The 15949-nt window shown below is 39.0% G+C and overlaps 1 protein-coding gene across 5 annotated transcripts in view; it reads left to right on the top strand.

The window, feature by feature from the left end:
* The window catches only part of LOC111863303 (glycogen synthase kinase-3 beta), a 194484-nt gene that overhangs the window by 154068 nt on the left and 24467 nt on the right, over window positions 1-15949 (top strand). For 3 of the 5 annotated variants that reach the window (XM_023849497.2, XM_023849500.1, XM_023849499.2), the window contains exons 5-6: window positions 877-1114; window positions 6285-6487. In XM_023849497.2, coding sequence (XP_023705265.1) covers window positions 877-1114; window positions 6285-6487 — 441 coding nt within the window. Of the gene's footprint in view, window positions 1-876; window positions 1115-6284; window positions 6488-8706; window positions 9359-15949 lie in introns of those variants that run through there. The other 2 variants (XM_023849501.2, XM_023849498.2) reach the window with 2 other exon arrangements.

Raw genomic sequence — 15949 nt, 5'->3', positions numbered from 1 at the left:
TTTTTTAATTCTGATTCCTATCTTGTGTATTGCAGCTATTTTTGTGCCTCATTTGGTGTGCCACTTGCTTAGTTGTCTATAAATACACACAACTAAGCAAGTGGCATACCCAGTGGGAAGGTGTAAGGAACACAAAGTAACACTACCTACAGCATAATAGTAACAAAGTGACATGCCTTAATGAATACTATTTGACCAAGTGCACAGTGCTATAGGCTCCTTTAAAAGAAATAGTTGCCTGAAGATGGCTCTAAATGGCTGAAACATGTAGCATTAAACACAGAATGTACATATATTTTTATAATTGTAATGTCAATTCACACATTTAGTAAATTAAGTGTGAACTAATGTTGTTAAATTACTATTGCATTATAGTCAGAAAGCAAGACTGTAAGTTAAATGTCTTGTAATGTAGACCCCCCTAGTACAAGATATCATAGAGGATGCCTGTGCATTTTATGGTTTATGTAAGTATTAAGAACTGAGCTTCTATTAATCACAGTCTTTCATGCAACACCATGTCCCACAAAACTTATTAACTTTAAAAGTTTGAAAGTTCACTAGATGTTTTGGCCAATATGGCCATCAGGTGTTAAAGTCTTTTTGATGAGGAAACTGCTGTCTTGTGATGTTAATATGTATGGCGGTCTCTTCAGTCTGCTTGTGAGTTGGAGTTGGTGCATTGTCTTCTTCCTTGCTGTGTGTTTTTCTGCATATCTTGTTCCTGAATGTTTTGTGTTTTCTTAATATTATTAAGAATTGGATTAGCCATTGTGGTTTAAGAAATAATAGAAATTTTGATGCGAGTGTTGTTATTGTTACCTTCTTTGTATCAGCTTTGTGTTTTAATTCTGTTCTTATTTGTTGTTCTTACAGTTGTATATGTACCAGTTATTCAGGAGCCTGGCGTACATCCACTCTTTGGGAATCTGCCATCGGGATATCAAACCTCAGAATTTGTTGTTGGATCCTGAGACGGGTGTGCTCAAGTTATGTGACTTTGGCAGCGCTAAACATCTTGTCAAAGGGGAACCTAATGTTTCGTACATCTGTTCACGTTACTACCGGGCACCCGAACTTATATTTGGGGCCATTGATTACACTACTAAGATAGGTATGCCAGATTCTTAATGCACAAAACAAAATGATTCTCTTATGGTGGCAGTGATTGTTGCAAACTTTGGAAGCAAACCCTTTGTGAAGCTATAAGTGTCTAGATGGCTATTCATTGAAGTACTGCTGTTATTACAACCATAGTAGAACATCCATGCAGTAAATTGAAGGAAAATCACATTTTTAGACATTGTTGCTTGAAATTCTTTATGTGACAGTTATAACCTGTTGTAGATCACACCTTACATATCACATGCATAGGAAACGATGCTCGCTTTGCCGGTGACGGATCTAAACCAACATGATTGTTGATTCCAAGAAATGCCAAAAAATTGTTTGAACTTTTTATGTCTTTGTAAACAGTGAAGCTACTTCAGTATGACTAACTTTGTTATAAAGTACTGATATTCTTCTTTGTGAGCACTAGTAGTTTTTAAAATGATTTTGGAATGAAATGAGTCTAGAAGTTCGGTATTTATACTGCATTTTCAATACATGGTAAAACGATTATCTCAACAAGAAAAATTCTGTCCAGTGTCTTTCATGATTTCAAGTGAGTCATGTAAGTCTGTGAACAAAGACTGGATTCAGGCATCACACAGAAGGTTCTAAACATGTTAAACATGTTGTGATTTGGACACTACATAAGAATGGAACTAGTATAACTCAGTTGATATAGCAACTAGCCTGTGGGCTTGGTGACCAAGGAATTGACATTCTATTCCCAACAGGGGTAAGGATTTCTCTCTTCTCCTTAGCATTGCGATGAGCTCTCAGGCCCATCCACCTTTACATGTAGATGGTAGTGTGGCTGTTTCCCCAGGGATGAAGTGAGAGTGGCATGTAACTGACTACTCACCTCTACCTAGTGCCAGTGCTAAGAATGGTTGAGCATTCATTCAATCCCCCATATATCCTTATAGCATGGTACTTAATTGAGCATAGGAATAAGACAGTATAGTCATTATAGCAACTAACTATGGGCTGAATGACCAATGCGTCAGAGTTTGAGTCCCAGTAGGGCAAAGAATTTTCTCCACATCTTCAAGGGCAGCTCTGCGGCCCACCCAGCCTCCTATCCAACAAGTACCAGGGACTCTTTCCCTGGGCTTAAAGAGGCCAGGGCGTGAAGCTGACCACTGACCTCCAACTAGTATCAAGGCCAAGAAAATGTGGATCTATACGTCCACTCTCCCATACATCTTCATGGTGTAGTGCTTAATTAGTTTAGCACAGGAACAACTTTACTTTTACATTGCCAGCTAAGAATTCCGGATCAGTCACTATATTTGATCTTGTGATTTGCTTATAGTTTATAGCCATTGTATGAGAATTTGTTGTGTCTTTTCTTTGAACCATTGGAAGTGCTGTAAGATACAGAACACTTGGCTCCTTCCTGTATGGATTCGTTAGATGGAACACACATGAAGATAACTGTAATGCTCAAAAAATGTCTTCAGTAAAGCCACTTATGTCAGAGTAGCTGCTGAAAATGATATCCTCCATCCAAGCACAGTTCACACTCACATGACAGATTCTGTGGAATTTGTTTTAAAGTTCATCTTCCATCATTTTTAGAATAACATTTTTGGATTTTTACCTCTGAAACTTTCCAGATGTGTGAGTTATGTCTGGGGAACATGAGTGGTATAGTCCTCTTCTGATATTCATTTTACAAAAACAGTCCATAAATCATCATCATCATCATCATCATCTTTATTAACATCCGTAACTGTTACAAAGTAACACATGGACAAGTCATAACATGTAGTACAATCATTCGGGAATCCTTTGCCCACGGCCTAAAGGGTTCCTAAGTCAACAGAGACATACTCTAATTAAAACTACAATACAGAATACAAGTACACAAATTTTAGATTTATTTTAAATATAAATAAGTTAATTTCAAGTTTATTTGCCTTTATGCTTAATCGACCAACTTTAAAAATACTACTTTAAAATCAAGTTACTAAAGTAACCATCACAACCATACTCATCAAGGATAAAAACACATCATCAAATCATCATTAAGGATTTTGAGCAGAGTTTCTCTATTCATCCTGCAGTCCCTCAAAGAGAAACTCCTTCATTGTATAAAATGGGTTATCAAGTAAAAATAATTTTAATTTATATTTAAAATCTTTGAATCCATTTAATTTTCTTATTTTCAAAGGCAATCTATTGTAAGCTTTAATACCCATATTTATGACACTTTTTTTAGAGGTAGATGTGCTACAGCTTCGTACATGGAAGTCCTCTTTTCTTCTAGTATTATATTCATATAAATCTGAATTTCTAGTAGTATACAGATTAAATTTCTGGAAGTAGCACAATACCTCAAAGATGTACAGAGAGGTAACAGTTAGGATCTTTAGATCTTTAAAGATTGGTCTGCATGTAGTTCTACTATTTACGCCTTTTATTAATCGAAGTATCCTTTTTTGTATTTTCAGTATTTTACTGCTTTCACACTCTCCCCCCCAAAAAATCAAACCATAACTTATTAAGGACTGAAATTTAGCAAAATAAACATTCCTGAGCGTAGAGAAACTCACTACATCTTTCAAGGATTTTATAATATAACACACCTTATTTAATTTTAGACATAAAGATTGAATATGTGAGCTCCATTTTAAGTTATTTGATATATTAACACCTAAAAATTTAAACTGTGAGGTATAACTAATTTTCATATTTTTGAAGGTGATTACTGGCTCAGACATATAGTATGATTTGTTTAATTGGAACAGCATTGCTTTGGTCTTTTCCGTATTTATAATCAAATTGTTTTTTGAAAACCACGATTCTAACTGGATCATCACCTCTCCTATCTTATCTTGGAGAATATTTATATTTTTATCTGTTACCAATATGTTAGTATCATCTGCAAAAAGGACAACTTCACCGTCAAATATATGATAGGGTAAATCATTTATATAAAGTAAAAACAACAGTGGGCCCAGGATGGAACCCTGGGGTATACCAAATTTTACATTCTTAAATGAGGAATTATACCTCTTCTTACGATATTTATTGTCATTTGAAGTTATTTCGACATACTGAGAACGTAGAGAAAGGTAGGATTTTAACCAAATTATGGCATTCCCTCTTATTCCATAATGCTCCAATTTCTCAAGAAGTATATCATGATCTATAACGTCATAAGCTTTTGAGAGATCAAAGAATATACCTACCACCCCTAACCGCCTATCCAATGCTTCCTGGACCTTTCCAATGAAGGACAGACACGCCGATGTAGTTGATTTATTTTTCTGAAACCCATGTTGATTTTCTGTTAAAATTTTGTATTTTGTAGTAAAAGATACCAGTCTAGAATACATTATTTTTTCCAATATTTTTGAAAATACAGATAAAAGCGCTATCGGTCTATAATTACTAGCTTCTTGTCTGTTCCCTTTTTTATAAACAGGCCTAACTTTTGCAATTTTTAATAAATCTGGAAAAATCCCCTGGTTTAAAGACTCATTAAAAATGAATGTAAGTGGTTTTTTTATACATTGAATACATGCTTTTAATAAAAATTCAGGGACTTCATCAACTCCAGCAGAGGCTTTACCTTTTAATTTATTTACTACTAACACAATTTCATCTTCAGAAATGGGGAAGAGATACATGGAGTTTGGATTTCGGTCGACTAATAATTGTGGTAATCTATTATTATTTCTATTTCTAGTTTCCTCCACCAGTTCTTCAACTTTATCAATAAAATAAGAGTTTAATGTATTCGCCACCTTCTGCGGGTGTATTATTTTCTTTGAATTGTTTTGTAACCATATATCATGATTTGCCCTACCTGCATTTCCCATTTGTTTATTTATTATCTGCCACATTATCTGCACTGAATTTTCTGTAGTGTGTGCTGGTGAAAATGTTGTGATGTGTTGACTGATGGAGACGGCCATTACTTGGTAATGACTCAGTAAACAAGTTTCCGCAACTACAAATAAACATGCAATGATAAAGTGACTGTTTTAATGGTGCTTTCTGTTTGGTCCAACTCAGGACTATAGAGTGGGTTTATGTCAGTGTTCCACCTGGGAGTATGCTGCAGATGCTCACCATTTGAAATTGCAGCACCTACAGAATGGAGTAACCCACGCTATAGGAAACCTCTGTATACCTTGTATAAATGTTACTCTGTATAGAGCAGTGACAATGGGTGCACAGAGTCCATAGTGACCTGGGCACCATAACAGCACAGATATACTCTTGCTGAAACTACGGTGCAACAAATGTAGCGCCTACATACAAAAACCAACCTCTCCTGAGTTGAAGAAGAGTCCCCATTTCAAAACATGTACATGTCTAGGAGAGAACAAAGATCTTGGTCATTGATCTTCAGGAGACTGAAGCCAGGAATGACTGCTGGCAAAGGCCAGCAGCAATTTAACCAACTGACCAAGTTTGAGTGATTAGTAGTTGACAGCCATTGAGTAGTCTGTGACATCTGGTGTTGCCATAACAGTTGATCAGAGAGTTAGTTGTGAGGGAGTCACCAGCAAGCAAGGACTGAAGCTGTTGAACATTGAAGCTGATGGATCCGCATTGTTGGGGGCCATAACTAGCAATGGCTAGTGAAAACAAACTGAGAAGACTTAGCAAGTTCTGTACTGAGAAGTCGGGTGCGTGAATAGCCATAGCATTATAGTTACTTGTAGTTATAATTTATGAGAGGTTAATAAATCCAAATGCCAATCCAAACCCCATGTCTAGTCACTAACATGTATCAGTATGTATAACTCTAATTCTCGACAGAAAACATGCATTGTCCAATACTTTAGCTCACCAAACTCAAGTCACAGACACAAAAATGCTCACAGGAACAAATTTGACAGAGTTGTCTTGCAGAAGTCTGTTCACCATAACACTTACCTCTGGTCACCACCCAGCTTAGTGACATTTGAGGATAGTGGTGAAGATTCTGGGTTAAAACAATGTGTTATGTTGTAGGTGACTACCAACACTTCAGAAGAGCATATGACCTCCTCCTTCTGGGTATGAGTTGGAGGGAGTATGTTCCTACTTTATCAAGAAGCCATAGCTATCAAACAGACCACTTTGTATAACGTATGTTAGACGTTCTGTATGTAAGAAATATAGATCCAGTCAGTGTATGATATGTTAGTAACTGCTGCCTTGGTTTATTGCAGATGTATGGAGTGCAGGTTGTGTGTTGGCTGAGTTGCTGTTAGGTCAACCTATTTTCCCAGGAGACTCGGGCGTTGATCAGCTAGTTGAGATCATCAAAGTCCTCGGCACTCCTACAAGGGAGCAGATCCGAGAGATGAATCCCAACTACACGGAGTTCAAATTCCCACAGATAAAATCCCATCCTTGGCAAAAGGTATGGAAGGTATGGCGTTAGAGAATATAATAGAAAAAAGGAAGATAATCATGAAAGGTTACAATAGACCATACAGAACATGGACTGTATATGATGGTTAAAGTTGCATGCTGAACATTTGGGATTAATCATATCAAAAGACTTCACACGGAAAATATTTTTATGTGGCAAGTTTTGCTGGGTAGGATTGCTTTGGGTTTTCTTGTCGTCATTAACTCTTCAGTGCCATGGGGCATTTAAATTGCTTCTCAACTCCAATGCCGGCGGCTATTTAGCTAATTAAATCGGAAAATGCATCACTTAACTTAAAGCGTAATAAATGGGGAAAAACTGGAGTTTTGTTTTTCAGATTTTCACACAACGTCCAGAGAAGTATATAGAATTAGAGTATTGGTCCACACTACTTTAAAATTATTTTTGGGCCAGTAAGCATATAAAAATTATGAACAATAGTATCGTAATACCTTAAAAATTCAGCTGTGTTTGGTAGTTGCAGAAACACTCAATGCAGAGGCCCACGCCGCACGCATCACACCAATACACTGTGTCCCTTCTCCTTCCGTGCTTTTGACACACAACGTACTTTCTCTGTGGTCTAGAGTTCTTCACCGTTGGAGGAATCTTGCTGATAAAATGTCGTTCTGTAAGACGGGGCACTGTGTTGTCTCATGGATGCAAACCCTGCACTTTATGTTCCACAGCACTCACATATTTCACGAACAGGCCCTCAGTCAACTGAATTCTGAATGATAATTGCTGAATTTGTTTGCCTGTACCACTTATTCATATGCTTCCTCTCGATCAAATAAGAGTGAAGCAGCTGGTCCTTCAAATCGACCCCTCTCATTGACTAATTGTAGTCCAATACTGAAACTGGTTTCGCCACCGCCTTGCCTCTAACTGTAACAGTCCTGGTGTTGTGACTGTGACAGGTGGAGATCATGGTGACTATTTTTTTGTCGAACCACTTTGTGACAGAAACGGGTCCAGAATGTTGTGCCACGATTTCGCCTTTTTTTAGTTTAGTGTTTTTCACTTCTGGAGCCACATTCTTACGATTCAATTTCAGAGTGCCAACACAGTCAGTCTTGTGCGTTATCTTCAGTAGCCTGGCTAGAGTTGGGGAATTGTAAAAATTATCCATCCACAGAGTCCAACCTTGATTCAGGAGAGGTTCTACCAGTTTCAGGACAATGGCTGAAGTTTTTTTGGTGTCTGCTGTGATCAAGGGGGAGTCAAGTTCTGTATCCTTGCCTGTATATACGATGAAGGACCATAAATACCCCGTGGTGGAGTCACACACCTCGTAAGTTTTAATTCCAAATTTGGCTGCCTTCAGAGGGAGGTACTGTTTGAAAGACAGACGGCCTTTCCAAAGTGTCATAAATTCATCAACTTATATGTCCTGGTTTGGGAGACAGAGTTCCTGAAATTTCTTATTGAGATGGAAAATTACTGGGTAAATTTTGAAAAGTCTTTTGGTCCTTCAAAAGTGCTGATGTTTTCATTGTTAGCGAAATGCAAATATTTACATATTAGCTCCAGTCTGTCTCGTCTTATAATGTCTTTAAATCCTGGCATTGAAATTGCTCTTTTTGTTGTAAAATACGACCGAAGAGTTGGTTTCTGTACAATGCCCATGAGCATGAACAAACCCAAGACAACATAAATCTCTCCCTCTGTCACAGGTTTCCATGCCTTAGAATGCGACCTCACTGATGGTTCATGCCCCCATAGAAACTGCTCCGCATATCTATTTGTTTCTGCAACTATGATCTCAATAAGTTCCTTGTCGAAAAACAACTTGAAAACGTCCTCCGTTACATCTTTCGCAGGGCCTCGAGCTCCAACACTGCCCATGAAATGTTCTCTCTGACCCCTATAGTTTTCCATATGCTCCTAAACAAATTCTTGATTTGCATTGTCATCTTCATCGCAGCCCTCATTTCCAACAGCATCAATCAAGGCACGATCATCTAACTCGTTTTCAGAGTCAAAATCCAAGTATGACAGACTTTGTTCAGAATCACTTTCAAACAAACACTGTAAGTCCTCGTCACTCAACACAGCTGAACGTCTCTTGCTTGTTCCAGTCTTGGCTGCTACATGCAAACTGCATTAGCTATTTGTGGAACAAAGGGGACCTCAAGGAATGCAAACAAGGCATTTGTTTATCATATCCAACAGCAGTCATATCAGAGGTCAACGTCACGTATGTTTCTTGTTAGGTTTTCTACACGTGGTTTCTCATTCAGTTCAAGAGGCAGCACTTGTCACTGGCTGAATGGAAATCGATTTTGCGTCGACCAACACGCAGAGAGATCACAGACAACCTAGCATATTTAGTTCTTAACTACTCCAAGAGGTGGAGATAGATTTGTACAGCAATACTGCACCCTACGCGGCAAGCTACAAAACTTCTTCAGAGACTTCAAATGTAAAAAATTCCCGGGAAGTTCAAAGTGGAATAACGAATATATGAGATGATAGACAGAAATTTCCTCTCTAATTTCATACCAAAGGAATTACTTCGCATGAAAAGCAATGGTTGTAAATAAGAGCTGAAACATAGCACTGCACAAGACGTACCACACATGTCGCCCAGCGACATCTGGCATTTAAATGCCGACATGCGATGTACGTCGCCTGGAACTGAACAGTTAAGGAAGGTACAAGAACTAAGCCTGTCTATGGTGTAATGTATTAAGAATTTCCCTATGCTGTACTTTCAGCTTCAAGTTGTAGCATGTGTGGGCCAGCTACAGTATTAAGATTGATTTGTGGCTTGGAGAGAATATGTATGTATAAAGTGCTCAGTGAAACCATGATAGAATGAATATAGCTTGTAATGAGGACATTATTATAGTGGCAAAAACTTTTGGAACTGTTACTTTCTAAACGCAACATCATATTCATGATTCCTGACTAGCCACCACTGTTTTCCCCATAATTTTTTGCACCGATTGTACTTACTATTTTACTTCCCAAGTTACTTACAGCTAGCAGTATGTAACAATCATCCTGTTAACTCACCCTCTCTGTCCTACCATTGTCTGAGAGAAAATTCACAGTCTGATCTCTGAGACCTTCAGTATTCAAACACCAAGAAATGACATCACTTGACACTCTAAATTTCCTCAGTCTTTCATTGTAGGTTGTCTCTCTTGGCTAATTATGGAGGAATCGTGCAATATTTTGCCCTTCTTGTCATAAAGGTTTTGTATTCCTCTCTGTTTCCAGTGACCTCAGATGATGGTATCACAGAATGTAGCTATGTGGACATATGTTTAACCTTTAAGAGCCTAATGCCCTCATATGATGACACAAAAATAAAGTCAAGGGGGCGAATGACATCATATGAGGGCACGCATTCCACGCGTGTGGCCATCTTTTAAAATCTAATTTTAAGTTATAAATTCTTGTTCTACTTACATGATTTTTGGACACCAGCTTTATAAGTTGTCTGTCTTCTCACCTACGTCATCTAACGGAATGTTGCCTTCGTGTGAAATTCTTGGAACAGAGTCCGACGTCACACTTCATGCACTTTGTCCAGACGGTTCTTCGTTTCCCACGGGAAAAGCACACATGACACCTCAATTGCAAAGTAGAGGAAGTCGGACAGTGATGTGGTTTGGCCTCTCTAATCGAGATATCTCCGATGAAACGGCAGGGGTTCGACCCCTGGGCCGTTGAGTGTGAGGTGGACCCCTTCCAGCATGTTCCGCACAAGAGCGAGACGAAATTCTCTGTGTGACAAAAGGATGTAACTGTTCAGATCCAGGAGATGGAAAAATAGTTTATTTGTCCATTTCCAGGTTCAACGACAGATGCTATAACTGTTTGCCACAGTTTGCCCACAGCTCCACCTGAATAATTATTCACACTCCTCTTGCCATGCTGGTGTGGTGGTCCCCAGGTTGCCGACCAAGATGATGGGTCTTCGTCAAAATCAACCGCCAGTGATGTGGTTTGGCCTCCTCTAATTGAGATATCTCCAATGAAACGGCAGGGGTTCGACCCCTGGTCCGTTGAGGGCGAAGTGGACCCCTTCCAGCATGTTCCGCACAAGAGCGAGACAAAATTCTCTGTGTGACAACAGGATGTAACTGTTCAGATCCAGGAGATGGAAAAATAGTTTATTTGTTCATTTCCAGGTTCGACGACAGATGCTATAACTGTTTGCCACAGTTTGCCCACAGCTCCACCTGAATAATTATTCACACTCCTCTTGCCATCCTGGTGTGGTGGTCCCCAGGTTGCCGACCAAGATGATGGTTCTTCATCGAAATCAATTTCTGATTCACTTTCCTCAACGCCACTCTCAGAATTGTCTTTACAACAATCTGATTCGGAGTCATTTATGAGCTGAAATATGTCCCAATCTTCCAAACGAGACCACGCAATGGTTGGTTGGTTTACAACTTCGCAGAATGCTAACCTTGAATGTTCTGGTGCGGTGGGCTGTTATATGGACGCTAACCTTGAGAGTTATTATACACTAGCCTACCAGTGTCAGAACAGAACCCTCGTTGTGTAGCTATACGCGATAATAAAAACAATCAGGGTTCTTATAAACGAATAGATACGCGCCCACATCTCTGCATACCGAAAGAATGTACGAGAATAAACATTGATACACGCTAGTCTAAACCAGGGGTAGCTAAGATTTCGCTCAAGAGGCTAGGGTGGAGGTGGAGGGATACTGGAATGCACATAACTTTGTTACCTTAAGTTTGTAAGAAATGGAACCTCAGATCCTACACGGCGCTATATCCAAGAAGATAGAACTCTTCATAACCACCGCTGTGAGAACCTCAGATCGTACACAGCGTTATATCCCAGAAGACAGAACTCTTCATAACCATCGCTGTGAGAACCTCAGATCCTACACGTCGCTATATCCCAGAAGACAGAACTCTTCATGACTGCCACTGTGAGAACCTCAGATCCTACATGGCGTTATATCTCAGAAGACAGAACTCTTCATAACCGCCGCTGTGAGAACCTCAGATCCTACACAGTGCTGTATTCAAGAAGACAGAACTCTTCATAACCACCGCTGTGAGAACCTCAGATCCTACGCAGCGCTATATCCCATAAGACAGAACTCTTCATAGCCGCCGCTGTGAGAACCTCAGATCCTACAAGGAAGAGTCTGTTAGGAAAGTTAAAAAATGTCTTGTGTGTGTCTGGGTAGGTGCAGTATGTTTCCCAATTGGTCTTCCAAACTTCACATGGTCATTTTGAAGGTGATGTTGAATAATACACCGGGAAAAACACTGAGCATTTGGAAGAACATAAATATTTTCTCTTTGTTTTTCTGCACTTGCATGCTGGTGTGACTGCCATTGTGTAAATCATATCCTCATGAATGCTCTTATAATTACTCCTCATAAGAGGTAAAGCTATCCCTGTAACAGGCTATGGAGGCCCATAGGGTTGTGAGACGTCAAGGCTCCCACATTTTCTAGACAGTCAGCTCACAGATGGCAGAATGGTTTTCAGCCTTACGTGCTGGCCGCACCTTTACCCCCAGGAAGATTCCTGGTATTCATTTCTTTTAGAGGCTGGGTCAGAACCGGGGCCATCATGCAGCTGGAAGGGTTAGGTCAATTGAAAAATCCATTGATCTCATCGGGAATCAAACCCATGACCTTCCAGTTTGTAGTTTAGTATCTGACCAACTTTGCTACCACGTGCCCATAATTATTCATCACAGACATTGAAACTGTTTTTATTCATATATCCATACTTTTATATCCTCATTTTAACTACTGTATTTAGTCACATATTTTACTAACCCTTCATTTTAGGTAACAGATTTTGGTATAAAAACTAAATATATTGTAACGTCAGACTTTTAGCCACAAATGTTTGGTTAATATCACCATAGGTAATTAATCATTAATCATGTAATTCTTGACTTTTTATACCCCCATATATACAGTATGACCACAAAAGAACTGTACAGATTCTTTGCTTAATAACTTTACTATTATGGAAGAAAACTGCAAAAATGGGTAAGGAATGAATTTTTATGATTCTTTGTGGACATTCTGTATGTTAACATATACATGCTTAAGATTTTAAAGTAATGGACTTTACCATGTGCACTTGATCAACTTACTTAACACTGGGAAGGGACCCAAAACTCGGTCATTGGCATTCCTACGCTTTTCGATGCTGTTGCTTGCATTGTATATAGCAGTGTTTCTCAATAAAGTACCGCTTTAAAAGAAATGTTGTTGAAGTACCCCAAGCACCTAAAATTTCCAGACACAATTGTGTCTACCCTCGGAAACACACATTCAAGTAATTTAATCGTAACTGGTTGTTTAGAAAAAATTTCCAACTGACACTTAACTTGCCATAATACTTATAATTGTGCAAAGAGGGTACAAAGAATTAGATGAACCTAAAATGAGTCCTTTTTTTATTCTTGCATATACTTTCATGCATATGATATGTAGGTAAGTCAATAAGTAAGTTACAATTGGATATAAAACTTAAACAAATAAGAGTACTAATTTGAAAAGTGCTTTTATTTCTCAACATAATCTCCCTGTACATTGAGGCATTTGTCCTATAATTTCACAAGCCCCTGAAAACCAACAGCATAAAATTCTTTCGCTGCTGTCGGAACCAGGTGGTGACTGGGATCACAAAGGCATACTCCTCACCGCATTCCAGCCTCAAGGATAAACCATAAATGGCGACTCCTACTGTAACATCCTCAGGAAACTTTGTAAGGCCATTGAACGGAAGCGACCAAGACTCCTCACCAAAGGCGTGTTGCTCTTGCATGACAGCACGCGTCCCCATACTGCCAACAAGACAAATGAGACACTGCAAAATTTCAAGTTGGAAGTCCCCAAGCGTCCTCCATATAGCCCCAACCTTGCTCCAAGCGACTTCCATTTGTTCTGCCCTCTTAAACATTATCTTTCAGATGAACATTTTCCCGATGAAGAAGCAGTAGAAAGGGAATTCGCCTCCTGGTTCTGACAGCAGCCCAAAGAATTTTATACTGCCAGTTTTCAGGGGCTTGTGAAATGATGGGACAAGTGTCTCAGTGTACAGGGATATTATGTTGAGAAATAAAAACATTTTTCAAATCAGTACTCTTATTTAAGTTCTATATCCATTTGTGACTTACTTATTGACTTACCCTCATATATATGTAGGTCATACCAAAAGTCATGAGCAACTTTTTTTTTGAATGCAACCTGGGGACAGCAGACGAAAGAGAGTACGGTGGTAGATGGAACCAGCTGTTGTGTTAACCTTGAGTGTCTTATGATGTCAATAGCTTGCATCATGTGACCAGTATCACTCCTAACAAAATGGCTGACGATGTTTTGCCAGCGTGCTGTCATCGAATTTCTTGTGAAAGAGGAAATCTCTGCTCCAGAAATTCACGAGACTTCAGCATGCTTATGGAAGTGTGTGCATGGGTGCGAGCAATGTTTGAAGATGGGTGAAACATTTTAAAGATAGGAACACCAGCATCGAACATGAGCCACAGCGTGGTCGTCCTCGAACAGCCTCAACTGAACGCAACAAGGAAAGAGTGGATGAGATCATTGAAGATGACAGGCGTGTGACTGTGGACACAATAGCCCGAAAACTTGGAATAGGGCACAGTGCAGTACAGGAGATGATTGAAAGCTTGGGCTATAGGAAAGTTTGTGCTCGTTGGGTCCCGCTGTTATTGACCGAAGGCCACAAAGGTCAGTGAAAAGCCATATCAGCACAAAGGCAATGATTTTTGCTCTGTGTTGTGACAGGTGACAAAAGCTGGTTTCACCATTTCGAGCCTGAAATGAAATGGCAGAGTATGGAATGGCACCATTTGCATTCTCCATCAAAAAAGAAGGTAAAGACAGTGCCATCAGCTGCGAAGGCGATGAGCACAGTCTTCTGGGATGCAGAGGGATTTATTCTGGGCAAACCATCAGTGCTGCTCATTATGACCAGGCGCTGCACAGGCTCCGTTGTGCATTGCATGATAAACGTCTGGGACGAAACATCCTGCATGACAACGCTCGCCCCCACGCCACTCGCCTCACATTGGAAGCAATTGCAAAAATTGGGTGGGAAGTTCTTCCACACCCCTCTTCTAGCCCTGATCTGGCACCCTCCGACTACCATCTTTTCAGATTTGTGAAGGATCAGCTGCGTGGACAACGTTTTGAGACAAGGGAGGCAATTCAGAAGGCAGTGTGTCAGTGTCTTCGGATGGCTGGAACGGAATTTTACAGAAAGGGAATTTTCAAACTCCCAGAATGCTGGGAGAAATGTGTACAAAGAAGTGGCGATTATGTGGAAAAATAAAGAAAGGTCTGTAAATTGAGATGGTGTATTTGGTTTGTCAGTAATAAAGCATGTTACTTTACAAAAAATTGTTGCTCATGACTTTCAGTATGACCCTCGTATTTTTACACAAACATCAATGAACAGTGATCCATAAAATTTTAAGAAGTACAAATAACTTAATGAGAAATTTTTAGCTTGTTTGAATTAAGTGAGGTTTCCAAACCTAGATTTGACACTGCTGAGGACCATGAATTATTTGAGACATACAATTTCTTAACTTAGTTTTCAGTTGAAGCCAGAGCCAGTGAATTTGCCTCACATAAATAAGTTGATGCGAATAAGTGGAGCTCTTTGAGAGCCGTTGTACTCAGTTGTATTTAGTCAGCTCTTATTTCCTGCCAGAATTTGAGAATGTCATGAAGTTTCATACCTTTCATCTTAAGTATATTATCATTAGAAATCTCAGAAATTTACTCTTTATTTTGTTTGAAGCCTCTGCTTGCACAGTAGCATTGTCATCAAACAGGTTCAAAATTCAAAGCTTCCTCCTGTGTTAAGCTCAATCAAAATTCAGAAAATATCTTTCAGAACTGAATTCCAGATTTGGCAGATGTTCCTATGTTAATGTTTTGACCTACTCATCCATAGTAATTGAACCTTTCAACACAGACATATAAATAGAACGTTCAGTACTGTCAGAAGCAGTATTTTATATACCAAATGATAAAACAATTCTGTCCAGTGTGACTGTTGAAGCTTTTACTACTTCACTTCTTAGCACCCTTACATGTTTCATTCCCTATAGACCTTCATCGGAGGGAACATCAATACTTTTAGAAACTACTATTACATTGGGTGTTTTGATTTTTAAAATACATAAATATACAATATTTGTAATATACACTTAATACAGAATCCAAATTCTTACAACTACAGCAACTGTCCTCGATGCATTAAAGTTTTTTAAAAACTTTTTGTTATTTAAGTTAAAATTCTTTAACTGAATAGGTTCATGTCCCTTGTCCTTTTGTTTTTCTTGACAGGGCCGAACTTGTGCCACCTGTCTTTCTTGGGAAGGTAGTTCTGCAAATATATTATGGGTATTGTATTATTTTAAAAATCTTATATATATATATATATATATATATATAT

This window comes from Cryptotermes secundus, unplaced genomic scaffold (assembly GCF_002891405.2).
Source record: "Cryptotermes secundus unplaced genomic scaffold, Csec_1.0 scaffold82, whole genome shotgun sequence".
NCBI classification, from domain to species: domain Eukaryota; kingdom Metazoa; phylum Arthropoda; class Insecta; order Blattodea; family Kalotermitidae; genus Cryptotermes; species Cryptotermes secundus.
The sequence above is the reverse complement of the archived record's forward strand: the minus strand, read 5'-3'. Positions and strand labels throughout refer to the sequence as shown.